General features: G+C 42.7%; 1 protein-coding gene across 6 annotated transcripts in view; it reads left to right on the top strand.

Annotated features, from left to right (window-relative positions):
* The window catches only part of RPRD2 (regulation of nuclear pre-mRNA domain containing 2), a 97,525-nt gene that overhangs the window by 83,628 nt on the left and 1,594 nt on the right, over positions 1–12,303 (top strand). For 2 of the 6 annotated variants that reach the window (XM_036766626.1, XM_036766625.1), the window contains 2 exons: positions 3,197–4,375; positions 4,516–4,604. In XM_036766626.1, coding sequence (XP_036622521.1) covers positions 3,197–4,375; positions 4,516–4,604 — 1,268 coding nt within the window. Of the gene's footprint in view, positions 1–3,196; positions 6,411–12,303 lie in introns of those variants that run through there. The other 4 variants (XM_036766622.1, XM_036766621.1, XM_036766623.1 and 1 more) reach the window with 3 other exon arrangements.

Below are 12,303 nucleotides of genomic sequence, written 5' to 3'. Positions count from 1 at the left end.
ACTTGCCCAGGGTCACACAGCCCAGTGTCACATGCAGAACTTGAACCTAGCTCTTCCTGATTGAGGCATGCTGTCTCTCTACCACATCACCGTGGATCTTCCTGGTAGATGAAGTGAAACATAACTCAAAAGATTAATCTTCTAGTAACAGATCATATACCCCGTTGTAACAAATTTGAACATGAAAACTTCTTCATTGTATCCTAATTTTGTGTAAATGGAAACATTATCCCTTGGTACAAGGACACCTGCCGTTGATCGGAGGAGGCGGAACACTTATTGGGTTCTATCGTCCTCTTTGTGCCTCTCTAGCTTTGTGAGTTCTCTGTCTTGTTTCAGTACTGCAGTGGTTCCAGAACATCATTGATGAGGGGTTTTCTTTTCCCCAAGCCCTCTTAAGTCTGTTGGACATCTCCACAGAACAGCTTGCTAAAGGATCTCCTCTGGGTATTTTAACATTTTGCAGATATCGGTGCAACATTTGGTCTTTCTTTCACTATATGATTGGCATGACTCCTTTGTGTTTATTTGCTTCCAGTTTTATTTATATCAAAAACATCAATATTAGTGTGGCTCTGTTTCTCTAAAATTATATTAATTTGGTAATTGGACAAAGCTTTCACATTTTGTGTAGAAACAGTTAAATTAAGGGTTATAGATAGTTTAATTAAAACGTATGATTCTTATCATCGTTGCTTCCCTTCCTACCACTCTACCACTATCACTACCATCATTGCAGAAATAGAGAGAAATGATACTGAACTGAAGGCCATTTTGTATTTTTCTTTATTTTGTGGCTTACTCCAGCCAAAGAGTTCCAGCCTACTGTTGCTTGCCTTTCCTTAGCTAGGCTGGTCTTCAGACAGCAGGTTCATTCTGTTGCCCAGACCTGACTTATAGGCTTTTACCAACTTGGTTGAATTTACCAGAGCTTGAGTTTTCCTTGCATAGCTTTTGAGAGAAGAACTTTTAGGGAAGGGTCTTCAGTTCTTTGCTAATAACCACTCCTCAAAAGAATGTACAGCATAGCCTTTCACATTAGAATATTTTATATTGCATTATGATATGTTTATAGGACATTGCTAAGTACCAAAGTATTGTCTTCATTATCCTGACTGCTGCGTGGTCAAGGACTGGTGGGGTATTGATTATGTAAGAGTTGACTTTGAACAGAATTCTTTATAACCAGATCAGCTTAGTCAGCACTTTGACATGGACCACCTGCCCAAATATAGAAGTAGCAGGGTGTGTAGGTCATTCCCAAATAGTTAAGATCACGTCACTATTCTTTCCACTGACATAGAACATATAAAATTAAGGATAGTATTAGCTCATTTCATAGTACTAAATTCAGTGATTCAAACATTTTAACATAGATATGAATTCCTCTTTATTCCTTTTCTTATTTCCATCTACAAAGTCCTGACTATACCTATATTTTTTGTATGTTGCACACTGATAATAATGGTGTCTTTTATTTTTTCCTGATTCTAAGTGTTACAAAATAGCACACTGGAAGGAGATTATCACTTAGAGCAGGCAGGAGGTGGCACAATGGATAGATCCCCAGGCCTGGAGTCAGGAAGCCCTGAGTTCAAATCCAGCCTCAGACACTGTGTGACTCTGGACAAATCACTTAATTGTTTGTCTTAGTTCCTCATCTGTCAAATGAGCTGGAGAAGGAAATGGCAAACCGCCCCAATATCTTAGCTGAGAAAATCCTAAATAGGGTCACAAAGAGCCAGACTCAGCAACAACAAAAGTTTACAGTAATATTACAGAAGTATCACATGGGTTTTACACTGTGATGCAAATACAGAAAAGACATTCTGAAATGCTTCTTTTGCTAATAGAATAAGCAGTGGGTAACTTTTCAAGGAATAAAAGTAAAAATAAAATCTTCCTTCACTTTCTAACAAGAAAATTAATTTTGTCAACTTTTGTAGAGTTGGTTCTGTACAGAAGTACATGTATCTAAGAATACTTAGATCTCAAGATACAAGGATACAAAGTTCATCTTAAACTTTTACTGACAGTTATCTACCGCATTCTCTTCTGGCGTTGACAGAAGTATAAGACGGAGGTTACGTTAGTAATGATGAAAGTTAATTTTATTTTTCTGGAAATGAAATATGGCTCATGAGAAATTCATCTCATCCTGCCTTAATACCATCGTCGAAAATTAGCTTATCAAAGTTAAATTGTGGAAGTACTTTTTTCAGACTCATGTTTGCATCTCTTGAATTTTTTTTCAGAAGGATAATGCTTTTATTACTATAGAAAAATTGTTCAGAAGTGGATTATGGTTACTAGAAATGTTTTAAGGTTAGTGTAACTGGGACAGTCTCCATACATTCATCCTTCATTGAACTTTAGGTTTATAAATTGGTTATAAATTTTCAGAAAGGTCATCAAATAAATATGAGTTCATTGAAGTATTATTTCCTCTTCAACATATGTTATTAAGGAATTGTTTCCTAAATTAATGTATTTTATGCCAAAAGATGCTAGTCATTTTTTTTAATTCCATAAAGATATTTAAAGTTCAGTTAAAAAGTGATTAGAACACTAAAGCTACGTTAAAAACTCGGGTTTCTTCAGGATTTTTTTGCTGTCACTAATTGAGGGTTTTTCTTCAAAATGTTTCCAGGCACAGTTCAATTGGGAAACAACAACTCCCTGGACTCCCCTTTCCCCTCTGGAAAACTTGATTTCTCAGCAAGTGGGGTGGACTTTCAGCTGTGCCACTTGCCCAGGGTCACAAAAAACCTTTTTTTTCCTTTGTAGGAATCAGTGCCTGTGTTAGTTTGGTGGGGGGCGTGTTCTTTTTTTCCCCCAGTTTTTAGACATAAACAGGCATAATAATCTGAAACTCTGCAATAGGAAGCACTTTCTGACTACTGACGTTGCCAACTGTGCTAGAAACAGCCGATGAATTAAATTACTGTTCTTTCATATTTTATAAACAGCTTTAGTATTTTGAGTTACATTGAACCGTTGAACGTTCTTTGACCAAATTTGCTTTACTCCTTGTAGAGCTCTGTGTTTTGTTTTGTTTTTTCCCTTAGATACGTTACTAGTGTGCCGTTAGACTGGATGGGAATGACTGATTAATCTCCATGATTTTTGTTGTGTTTGGGAGAGATTCTTTGTCTTTGTTGTTTCTCAGATGTCCAATCTTTTTTTTTTCCCCTAGGCCTGTCATCCTTACTTCAGAGTGTTACTGGGAACCCAGTTGCTTCAAGTGAAGCTGCATCCCAGAGCACTTCATCTTCCCCAGCCAACACCAGCATCTCCAGCATGAAAGGGAGGAGTCTGCCCTCTAATACACAATCCTTTATGCCCAAAAGCTTTAGCTATTCTCCTAACTCTTCAACTTCTGAGGTTTCTTCAACTTCAGTTAGCAAGGTCCCTATAGGGCACAATCCAGGGCTCCCAACCTCAAGTTTTAAGCCACCATCCAACTCACTGGGATTTTCTGCTTCCCACAGTGCAAGTCCTGCCATTCCAGCCACTGAACCTGCTATGGGGCAGTCTTCTGAGATCTCTAAGCCAAAGCTAGAGTCAGAGCCCACTTCCCCAAGCCTAGAGATGAAGATCCATAATTTTTTGAAAGGTAACCCTGGCTTCAGTGGATTAAACCTGAACATCCCAATCCTCAGCAGCTTGGGGGCCAGTATTCCAGCTGAGAGCCATCCATCTGACTTTCAGCGAGGCCCAACAAGCACTTCCATGGACAACATTGATGGAACTCCTGTCCGGGATGAACGGAGTGGGACTCCTACCCAGGATGAGATGATGGACAAGCCTACATCCAGTAATGTGGATACTATGTCCTTGCTGTCCAAAATCATTAGCCCTGGCTCTTCCACACCCAGCAGTACAAGGTCACCACCACCAGGGAGGGATGATAGCTATTCCCAAGAGCTATCTAACTCTGTATCTTCCTATCGGCCTTTTGGCCTAGGCAGTGAATCCCCCTACAAGCAAACTTCTGATGGAATGGAGAGGCCATCCTCCCTCATGGATTCACCACAGGAAAAGTTCTACCCAGATACCTCTTTCCAGGAGGATGAGGATTACAGAGATTTTGAATACTCAGGCCCCCCTCCATCAGCCATGATGAATCTAGAGAAGAAGCCAGCTAAGTCTATCCTAAAAGCAAGCAAGCTTTCTGACACCGACTACCAACCCATCATGTCCAGCTACAGCCACAGGACACAGGAATTTGGTGTGAAGTCTACCTTCCCTCCAGCAATGAGGGCTCTCCTGGACCCAAGTGAGAGTTGTGACCATCTCTCCTCTTCTCCTGGCCTGTATGGTGCCTATAACCTAAGAGGGAATGAGTCTGGGTCAGACCGGTCACCATCACCGAGTAAGAATGATTCCTTTTTCTCTCCTGACTCCAACCACAGTAGCCTTTCTCAGTCTGCCAGTGTACACCTCGGCTTACCCCAGAAGCAGTACCCAGACTCTCCTCACTCGATCCCACATCGCTCCCTTTTCTCTCCACAGAGCACCCTTGCCACTCCCACAGGCCGGCCACCCACTTCAGGTGTGGAAAAAGTCCTGGCCTCCACCATTTCTACCACTTCAACAATTGAGTTTAAGAATATGCTCAAAAATGCGTCACGAAAGCCCTCCGACGATAAGCACTTTGGCCAGGCCCCCAGCAAGGGTAGCACGAGCGATGGAGTCAGCCTTGCCAGCCTCGTCCAACCCAGCTTGAGTTCCAGTGATCAGCAGCAGCAGCAGCAGCAGCCAGAGGAGCACTACCGCATAGAAACCCGAGTCTCCTCTTCTTGCCTAGACTTACCTGATAGTACCGAGGAGAAAGGGGCCCCCATAGAAACCTTGGGTTACCATAATGCCTCCAACAGGAGGATGTCAGGGGAGCCCATCCAGACAGTAGAGTCCATCCGGGTGCTGGGGAAAGGGAATAGAGGACATGGGCGTGAGCCTTCGAGGGTGGGTTGGTTTGAGCTGAGCCCCTCAGGCAGCTCCTTTGACAATGGCCCCTCGAGTGCCTCAGAGCTGACCTCCCTTGGGGGTGGGAGTGGAGGGGGGCTTTCTGGCTTCAAAGCAGCGGCATACAAGGAGCGGGCACCCTCATTTCAGGAAAGTGTCAGCTTTCGTGCCAGCAACTTCAACTCTACTTTTGAACACCATCTCCCCCCACCCCCCTTGGAGCATGGGGCACCCTTCCAGAGAGAGCCTATGGGGCCATCATCTGCCCCACCTGTTCCCTCTAAGGAGCATGGTGGGCTCTTCTCTCGGGATACTCCCAGCCACCTGGCCTCTGTGGATCTTTCAAACCCCTTCACAAAGGAAGCAGCCCTAGCCCATGGTGCCCCACCCCCTCCTCCTGGAGATCATAGTGGGGTTCCCTTCTCCACTCCACCTCCTCCTCCGCCCCCTGGGGAGCACAGCAGCAGTGGTGGCAGTGGCGTCCCTTTTTCTAACCCTCCCCCTCCTCCTCCCCCTGTTGACCACTCAGGGGTGGTCTCCTTCCAAGCCCCACCCCTGGCAGAGCACAGTGGAGTGCCGGGGCCTGTCGCGGTGTTCTCCAAGGAGCATAGCTCCCTTCTCCAAGGGAATCTGGCTGAGCATTTTGGAGTGCTCCCAGGACCCCGGGACCCCACACAGAGGGACCTCAATGGCCCTGGCCTGAGCCGTGTCCGTGAGGGCCTAAGCCTGCCTACACATTCTCGAGAGCACCTAGGCCCAACCCACGGAGGAGGTGGGGGGGGCAGCAGCAGCAGTGGCCCGGCCTTGGGTCCCCCACACAGAGACACCATCAGCCGGAGCGGAATGATCTTACGGAACCCCCGGCCAGACTTTCGGCCTAGGGAATCTTTTCTCAACAGAGACCCATTTCACAGCTTAAAGAGGCCCAGGCCACCTTTTGCTAGGGGCCCTCCGTTCTTTGCACCAAAACGCCCATTCTTCCCTCCCAGGTACTGATGGAGACCAAGGGAAAGCATTTTGAACACTCTAGAGAGCATTGGAAGTAGGTTTTTTTTTTTTGGTTTGTGCTTTTATTTTTTTTTTGTTTTGTTTTTTTTCCTTTTCCTTAACGTCTTGTTTTTTTCCCCTTTTTTTATTGTTGTGATAAAGGGCCCCCCCCCATGTCACCTTCCTAAATTAAAAGAGATCTCTGCTTGCACCTCCCAACTCTACTAGACTTTCTATCTTTTCTTACCTACCTCCCACCCTCATTTATTTTTGTGGTGTGTATGTGTGTGTGTGTGTGTGTGTGTAGAGATAGACATACATATACTCACATACACACAACATTCAGTTTGGTTGTGGGTCATGGGGCAGCAGAAGAAAAGGAAAACAAAATCTGTTCTAACCCCATTTTCTGAAGACTATTGCCATTTAAATAAAACTTCCAGTAGTACAGATAATGACACATGTGCGATGTTGGGGTGTTATTTGGGTCTTGACTCATCATGTGGCCAACTGATGGATTCTACCCTTTCCTCCTTCCCTCACTCCATAAATGTCACTGCTATCTAGAATCAGCTTAGCTGTCTTCACCAGCTGTCTGTGTCCTGCTGAAAGTGGAGGGGAACAGCTTGGGAAGAAGTAGGAAGATTTGGTTTTGGTAGCTTTTTTAAAAAAAGACATATTAAAGTTTCTGAGCACATATATATCATTGCTCTTCACCTCTTCTCTCCTATAGTCAGATTTAAAAATTCCAACATCCTTTCTCAGTAGTTTTAGAGGTAACCTTTGGGACAGAATGAGCACCATTTTTTTGCAATCTAAAATTCTCATTTCTGGGAATGCTAGAGAAAGGTGATTTCTAGCTCGGTAAAAATAGAGATTGGTGATAGATTATATATGAAGTGGGAGGTAGAGCAGTTTGGTGTGATGTTTCTGTTCTTCATACACATTTAAGGACAGAATCAGGATCACAGGTGACTGATTCACACATTTGCACTTAGATCTTTGCCTCTGCTTCTTTATCTTTGTCTTTAGCATTTTCCTTTGTCTCTGCTCTGGGTTTGACCAAAATGAAAATCACTACAGCTGATATCTAGTTGTAATGTAAACAAATAGTCCTGAGGTTTTTTGTTTTTTTGTTCTTAGGGCTGCCTCCCTAGACATTTCTGTACTCAGAATTTAGTGTCTCCTGTAGTTACTGTTTCTAGAAAAAGAATTTTTCCTCTGGGTTATGTCAGCAATTTATGGCAATGATTAGGAGAGGGAAAAATTTTTTTTGCATCCCATGAGTTTCTAAATAAATTTCTATAGCATTTTTTTGAATGTATATATCTGCTTGAGATGTACTGTTTCTTACCCCTTAAGAAGAATGTGAATACAAGAGAACCTGATGGATCGGAATTTCTAGGGTTCGTGTACAGCTAGCTATCACTAAGAAGACTGAAGCCTCAATCTCTAGGCAGGAAGAAAACGTCTTTTATCCCTGTCCTTTAAGAGCCTGGGAAGGGGGAGTGAAATTATTGTTTGTTTCCACTGTCACATTTCGTATCATAGGGAAGCAGCCCTTGCTTTGCTGCTGTTTCCTTTGTCTTTGTGATTTAGTGTCTCTCCCTGCCCTTCTTTTCCTTACTCTGCCTCTGAAATATATACCCAGTATGGAAATATCCTTGTGAGAATGTCCGGCGGGGTAATTGCAGTAGTATCTAAAGTAGAAGGTTTTCATTAGATCCATCAGGTTTCTTATACTTTATTTCCAGGCCAGGACAAAAGGATAAGAAAAGTATGAGTCCTGAATAATTTGGGTGGCAGGATTTCCGAGGGTGGTAAGCAATGGAGAGATTTACAGCAGGTATGGTTCTGTCTGGTTAGAAGAAGCTTACTTTAGTATTAAAGAAAGGAAACCATGTTTAAGCCTTTTGGAGTGTTTGATGTAACTTATTCCACATTATTTATTTGAGCTTAGAGGTTCATGTCTTGTGTAGTTAGGGTGCTAAAAAAAAATCCATCTTCCTAACGTGTGTCTAGTCTTCAACTCTTCTCCCTCTTTCTGATTCTCCAAGGTCCCCTAGAGCTCCCCACACTCATGCACCGTCTTGTGGGAATGGCTGGATTAGTAAGCAAAGAAGCAGTTCAGTAACATTGAGCCCCACGATGTGGGGGGGAGGCATAGGAAGGAAGTTGGGGTTTTGTTCCATTTTTGATACTGCAATAGAGTTCCTTTGTGGGGGGAATGGGTGGAAAGAAGGGATGCGTTTCCCTTTGGAATATAAGAATGTGAATTATTCCTGCTGCTCTTTGCTTAAACTATAAGTAATGTTTACTTGAAAAAGCTCTCTCTCACCGTTTGATTTCATCAGAAGATGGCCTGGAAGGTGCCCAGAAAGTAGACTCCTGAATGTTTGGGGGGAGGGGGGTGGATTGTCATTAAAGCATGATGATTAATGCCTGAAAGGAAGAATTTGTTGTACAGTTTAAAAGACAGACTTTTGCTGGCTTTTTTTTTTTAAGCCAGAAAATATTCCATGTTTGTGTTTGGGGATGGAGGTGGGAGTTTAGTACTTAACCCTGAGCTGTTACCTTCAAGGAAAATTCTCTATGACAGTAACAGAAGATACCAGTGTATATATGTGTGTTATAACAAGAAAAGAAAAAGACATTAAGTCATTGCTGAAATCCTTACTGCTCACTGTGAAATCACAGACAGAGAATTTGGGGTGGGGGGCAGGGAGTAAGATTACACAGGCCTCACTTTAAGCTTTATGAATAGAATCCGATGTAGAAGTCCTAAACGTTGGGAAGAGTTTGGTGTTTTTGTCACGGCAAAACCTGCTTATTCGTGGCCCATTTCTCCATGTCCTATCTTTTGCCTCATAGACTGCCCTCCAAGTGAGGACTGCAGTGTGGAGGCGAATGTATGGGGAGGCAAAAAGGCTTCTAGATAATGTGAATACGTTTTACTTCCTAATTACAAAAGACTTGGTCCTAGTCTGAAGTTGCTGGTTTATGCAGAATTAAGCTGCAGCTGTTATTGTTTTGAAACCGCTGTAAATGACTGCTTTACTTTTTTTTCTTCTTTTGGGGGGGTGGGTAGTGGTGGGAGTGGGGTGCCTGTTAAGCTTAAAAATAGATATATTGGATTGGTAGTCTCACGTGTTCAGTGTGGAAAACAAAAGTACCTGCATTTAAGGGTAACAACAATGAAACTGCAGATCCTTTGAAATGTGTATTGATAACATTTAATAAAATAACTAGTTCTAAAGGTTTGACATTTTTCTTTGAGATTCTGGGCCCTGAGCAAGCCCTCAGGTTTCCCCTGGTCAGTGCAAGCAGGACACTGGAGAGCAGCTGACCTTATCCGAGAGCTGGCCTGTGGTCAAAATCTTACTTTTTTTCCAGCAGACATCATATGACTCCCCGGACCAATGGTGAAATCAACAGCAGGAAATGAGAAGAAGGAAGCCTGGACATGTCTCTGAAGACAGGGTTGCATTTCCTTTTGCTTTAGAGATGTGTTTATTGTGCACACTTGTGGGCCTGCACAAGAGATGTTGTAGACCAGTGGTGTCAGACTCAAATAGAAACAGATCCTGACCACATATATACTTTAAAAAACAAAAATTAGCTTTATCTATGTTGTGTTTTTATTTATTTTGTTAAACATTTCCCATTTACATTTTCATCTGGTTTAGGCTGTACTCTGTAGTTTTGTGGTCTGAGTTTGACACATCTGTTGTAAACTACACTGTCTCTTTCTTCCCTTTATCCACCACACACATCCCTTTCCTCTAGGCCTTTCCCGTTTTTCAGTTCCTTCAGAGTATCATTTTTGTTTTCCAGTTTAATAAAGACTGCTCTCATCTGTAGTGTTGTTTACTTATCAAAGGGGGCCTTTGTACATTTTTTTTGCTCATCATCTCTCTTTGCCTTTCCGTTCCCTCCTGGGACTTAGCTTTGCCTTGATAGAAGAGTAATAGTTTGGTGGTGGAAAAGCAGATAGGGACATGTTCTACTTCTTATTTTTACAGTTGACTTAGAGGAAGGGGTAGTAGATGTAGAAGGTTAAAGGTAGTTCATAGAGGAGGCTTCTTAATGAGGGGCTCACATGGGCTGTCTAGGTGGTCACCTAAACTCTGAAAAACCACAATTTGCAACCAGAGAGCTATTTGGACATGCGAACAGTAACAGTGAAAGGAGGCTGTGGAAGCCTTTTGGTCAGCACACCCCACACATTTCTTACTGCTTCCTTGCCAAGTGGTCTTTGTCATTTAGAATCCTCAACTCTTTCCCTCTCCCCAACTCTCGTGGCCAATTAAGTGAATCTTTGTTGTTAAGGTAACTTCCAGTCATCTCAATTAGGGCACTGGCTGGGGAAGGTTACAAACCCCTTGGTTATCTGAAGTTCTTAATGTGTCACTAGACACTTCAAAAATAGTAATGTCCCCAAATCACCCCAAATATCCCCTCAAGTTTTTTTCTTTTAGGTTCTGTTCATCTTTCCCGCCTCCAGAAAAGGGAATTTATTCTGTTCACTGCCCTCTCTAAGTTTTTCTGTTATAGCAACACTTCCCCTTAACCTCAGCACTAAAGAAGAAAGATTGCCCAGGTTACTTTTTGCTTAAGCTCAGTAACTTGTAAATTGCTACAATCACACATTCTAGAAGGGCTTAAACAAACTTTTGGTATTGGGGCGTTTCTCATACTTTCTAATGAGTAACTGCATAGACAAGCCCAGTCAGATGCTATTGTTCACAATAGCTGAGTAATAACTCATTGGGGCTGCATAGACAGGACTGAGAGCGACACTCATTACTAAGTTATGGGCAGTCAAACAAACAGCCTGGTTTTTTTTTTCACCTCACCCCTGAGTAGAACTCAAATGGGGTAAAGATAAAATAAATACTCTACCTACCTCCTTTGCCACCCTCACCCCACCCCACTCCCCCAAGGGGATTGGAAGAATCATTTGGGATGTAGTTATTTGGGCTAGAGAATGTAATCTTGCCTACAAACAGGCATTTCTAATTATTGCCACACAACAGTGTAATCCCCTCTTGTCCATTTTCCTGCCATCTCTTACCAGTTAGATGTAAAAAGTTGATAGAATGGGTGGAGTAACTAGCAGTTCCTAGTGGTGGGAGCAAGGTAAACAAAACAAAAAAGTTTTTTGGTTTTTTTTTTTTCCGTTTTACTCGAAAGAATAGTGGCCAAACCAGTCTGCCCCAGAACTATACTACTTCATATTAAATAAAAGGCCTCTCCTGGGGCCTGCTGCGTTATTTAAAAAAAAAAATTCTTCCTCTTCTGGCAAATGTAGTTTTTCCTTGTGGAATGGAGCATAGGCTAGGTTCACCTCTTTTCATCCTTTAAGAACAGAAACGTAGAAAACCTCCAGCTCTCCCTTTGCTGTGATTCTAATGTCTCAGGGCTGTTGGCCCTCTTTTGTCATTCTGGGACTAGAATCAGCATGCCTATGAGGCAAATAATGTGCTTTTAAGGTCCAAGTTCTTAAGGAACCAGAAAGCAGTTTAGAGGGGCAAGGTGGCTAGGGACCCTTCTAGATTCAAAGTCTGTGAATTCAGGTTAAGTACATTCCCCTGACCCCTTTTGCCCACCTCTGCTTAGAAAGTTTTCGTGGGTGCCCTTCCCACCATCTCTTGACAGTCATGTCATTTCCTTCACCTTTATCTTTGGTTCATTACACTTTGTATCCTTATTCCTTTTAAAATCTTAGGACACTGAAGGGGATACCCTGAAAAAGGAAATTAGTATTTCCTGATGGCCAGTGGTCAAATCTATCTGCTCATTTGCCCTCTCTGAAAGAAAAAAAATTCCTGAAGTCTCTAGGAAAATGAGTGAGTTTCTTTCCTACTGAGGGGTCTGTAGGAAAACTGACTTAGCATCCCCTTTGTTGACCCCTTTTGCCTTCAATTCCTATTAACCAAGTTCTTTGGGGGGTGTGATCTCCATTACTTCTATTGTACTTTGAGCCACATTTTCCCCTTCGTCTTAGGAAGAAGTTGACCTCAGTAGTGTAACAGTTGTATGCTTTGATGAATTGCTTGCTTCATTAAGAGCTATGCTCAATTTGAGCACATGTGCTGGTGGAAACTGGATTCAGATAATTTTTCTTGGTAAAAGATTCTACTATGCCCTGTCCTTTTCTCATGTACCTGGAAAATGAGGAGTGTATTCCACTTCGAGATGGTGGTTTTGGCAATGGAATAAGGCCTCTTCACTCTTGAATATGGGAAGGAACTGGTGACCTCCCCAAAATAAAACTACCAGGGATTTTCTGTCCGTGACCTCAATTCACCATGCTTCTCTTTTCACCTATCTAATGGAGGAGCATTT

This window comes from Trichosurus vulpecula, chromosome 7 (genome assembly GCF_011100635.1).
Source record: "Trichosurus vulpecula isolate mTriVul1 chromosome 7, mTriVul1.pri, whole genome shotgun sequence".
Lineage (NCBI taxonomy): Eukaryota > Metazoa > Chordata > Mammalia > Diprotodontia > Phalangeridae > Trichosurus > Trichosurus vulpecula.
This window is presented reverse-complemented; position numbering and strand designations above follow the sequence as displayed.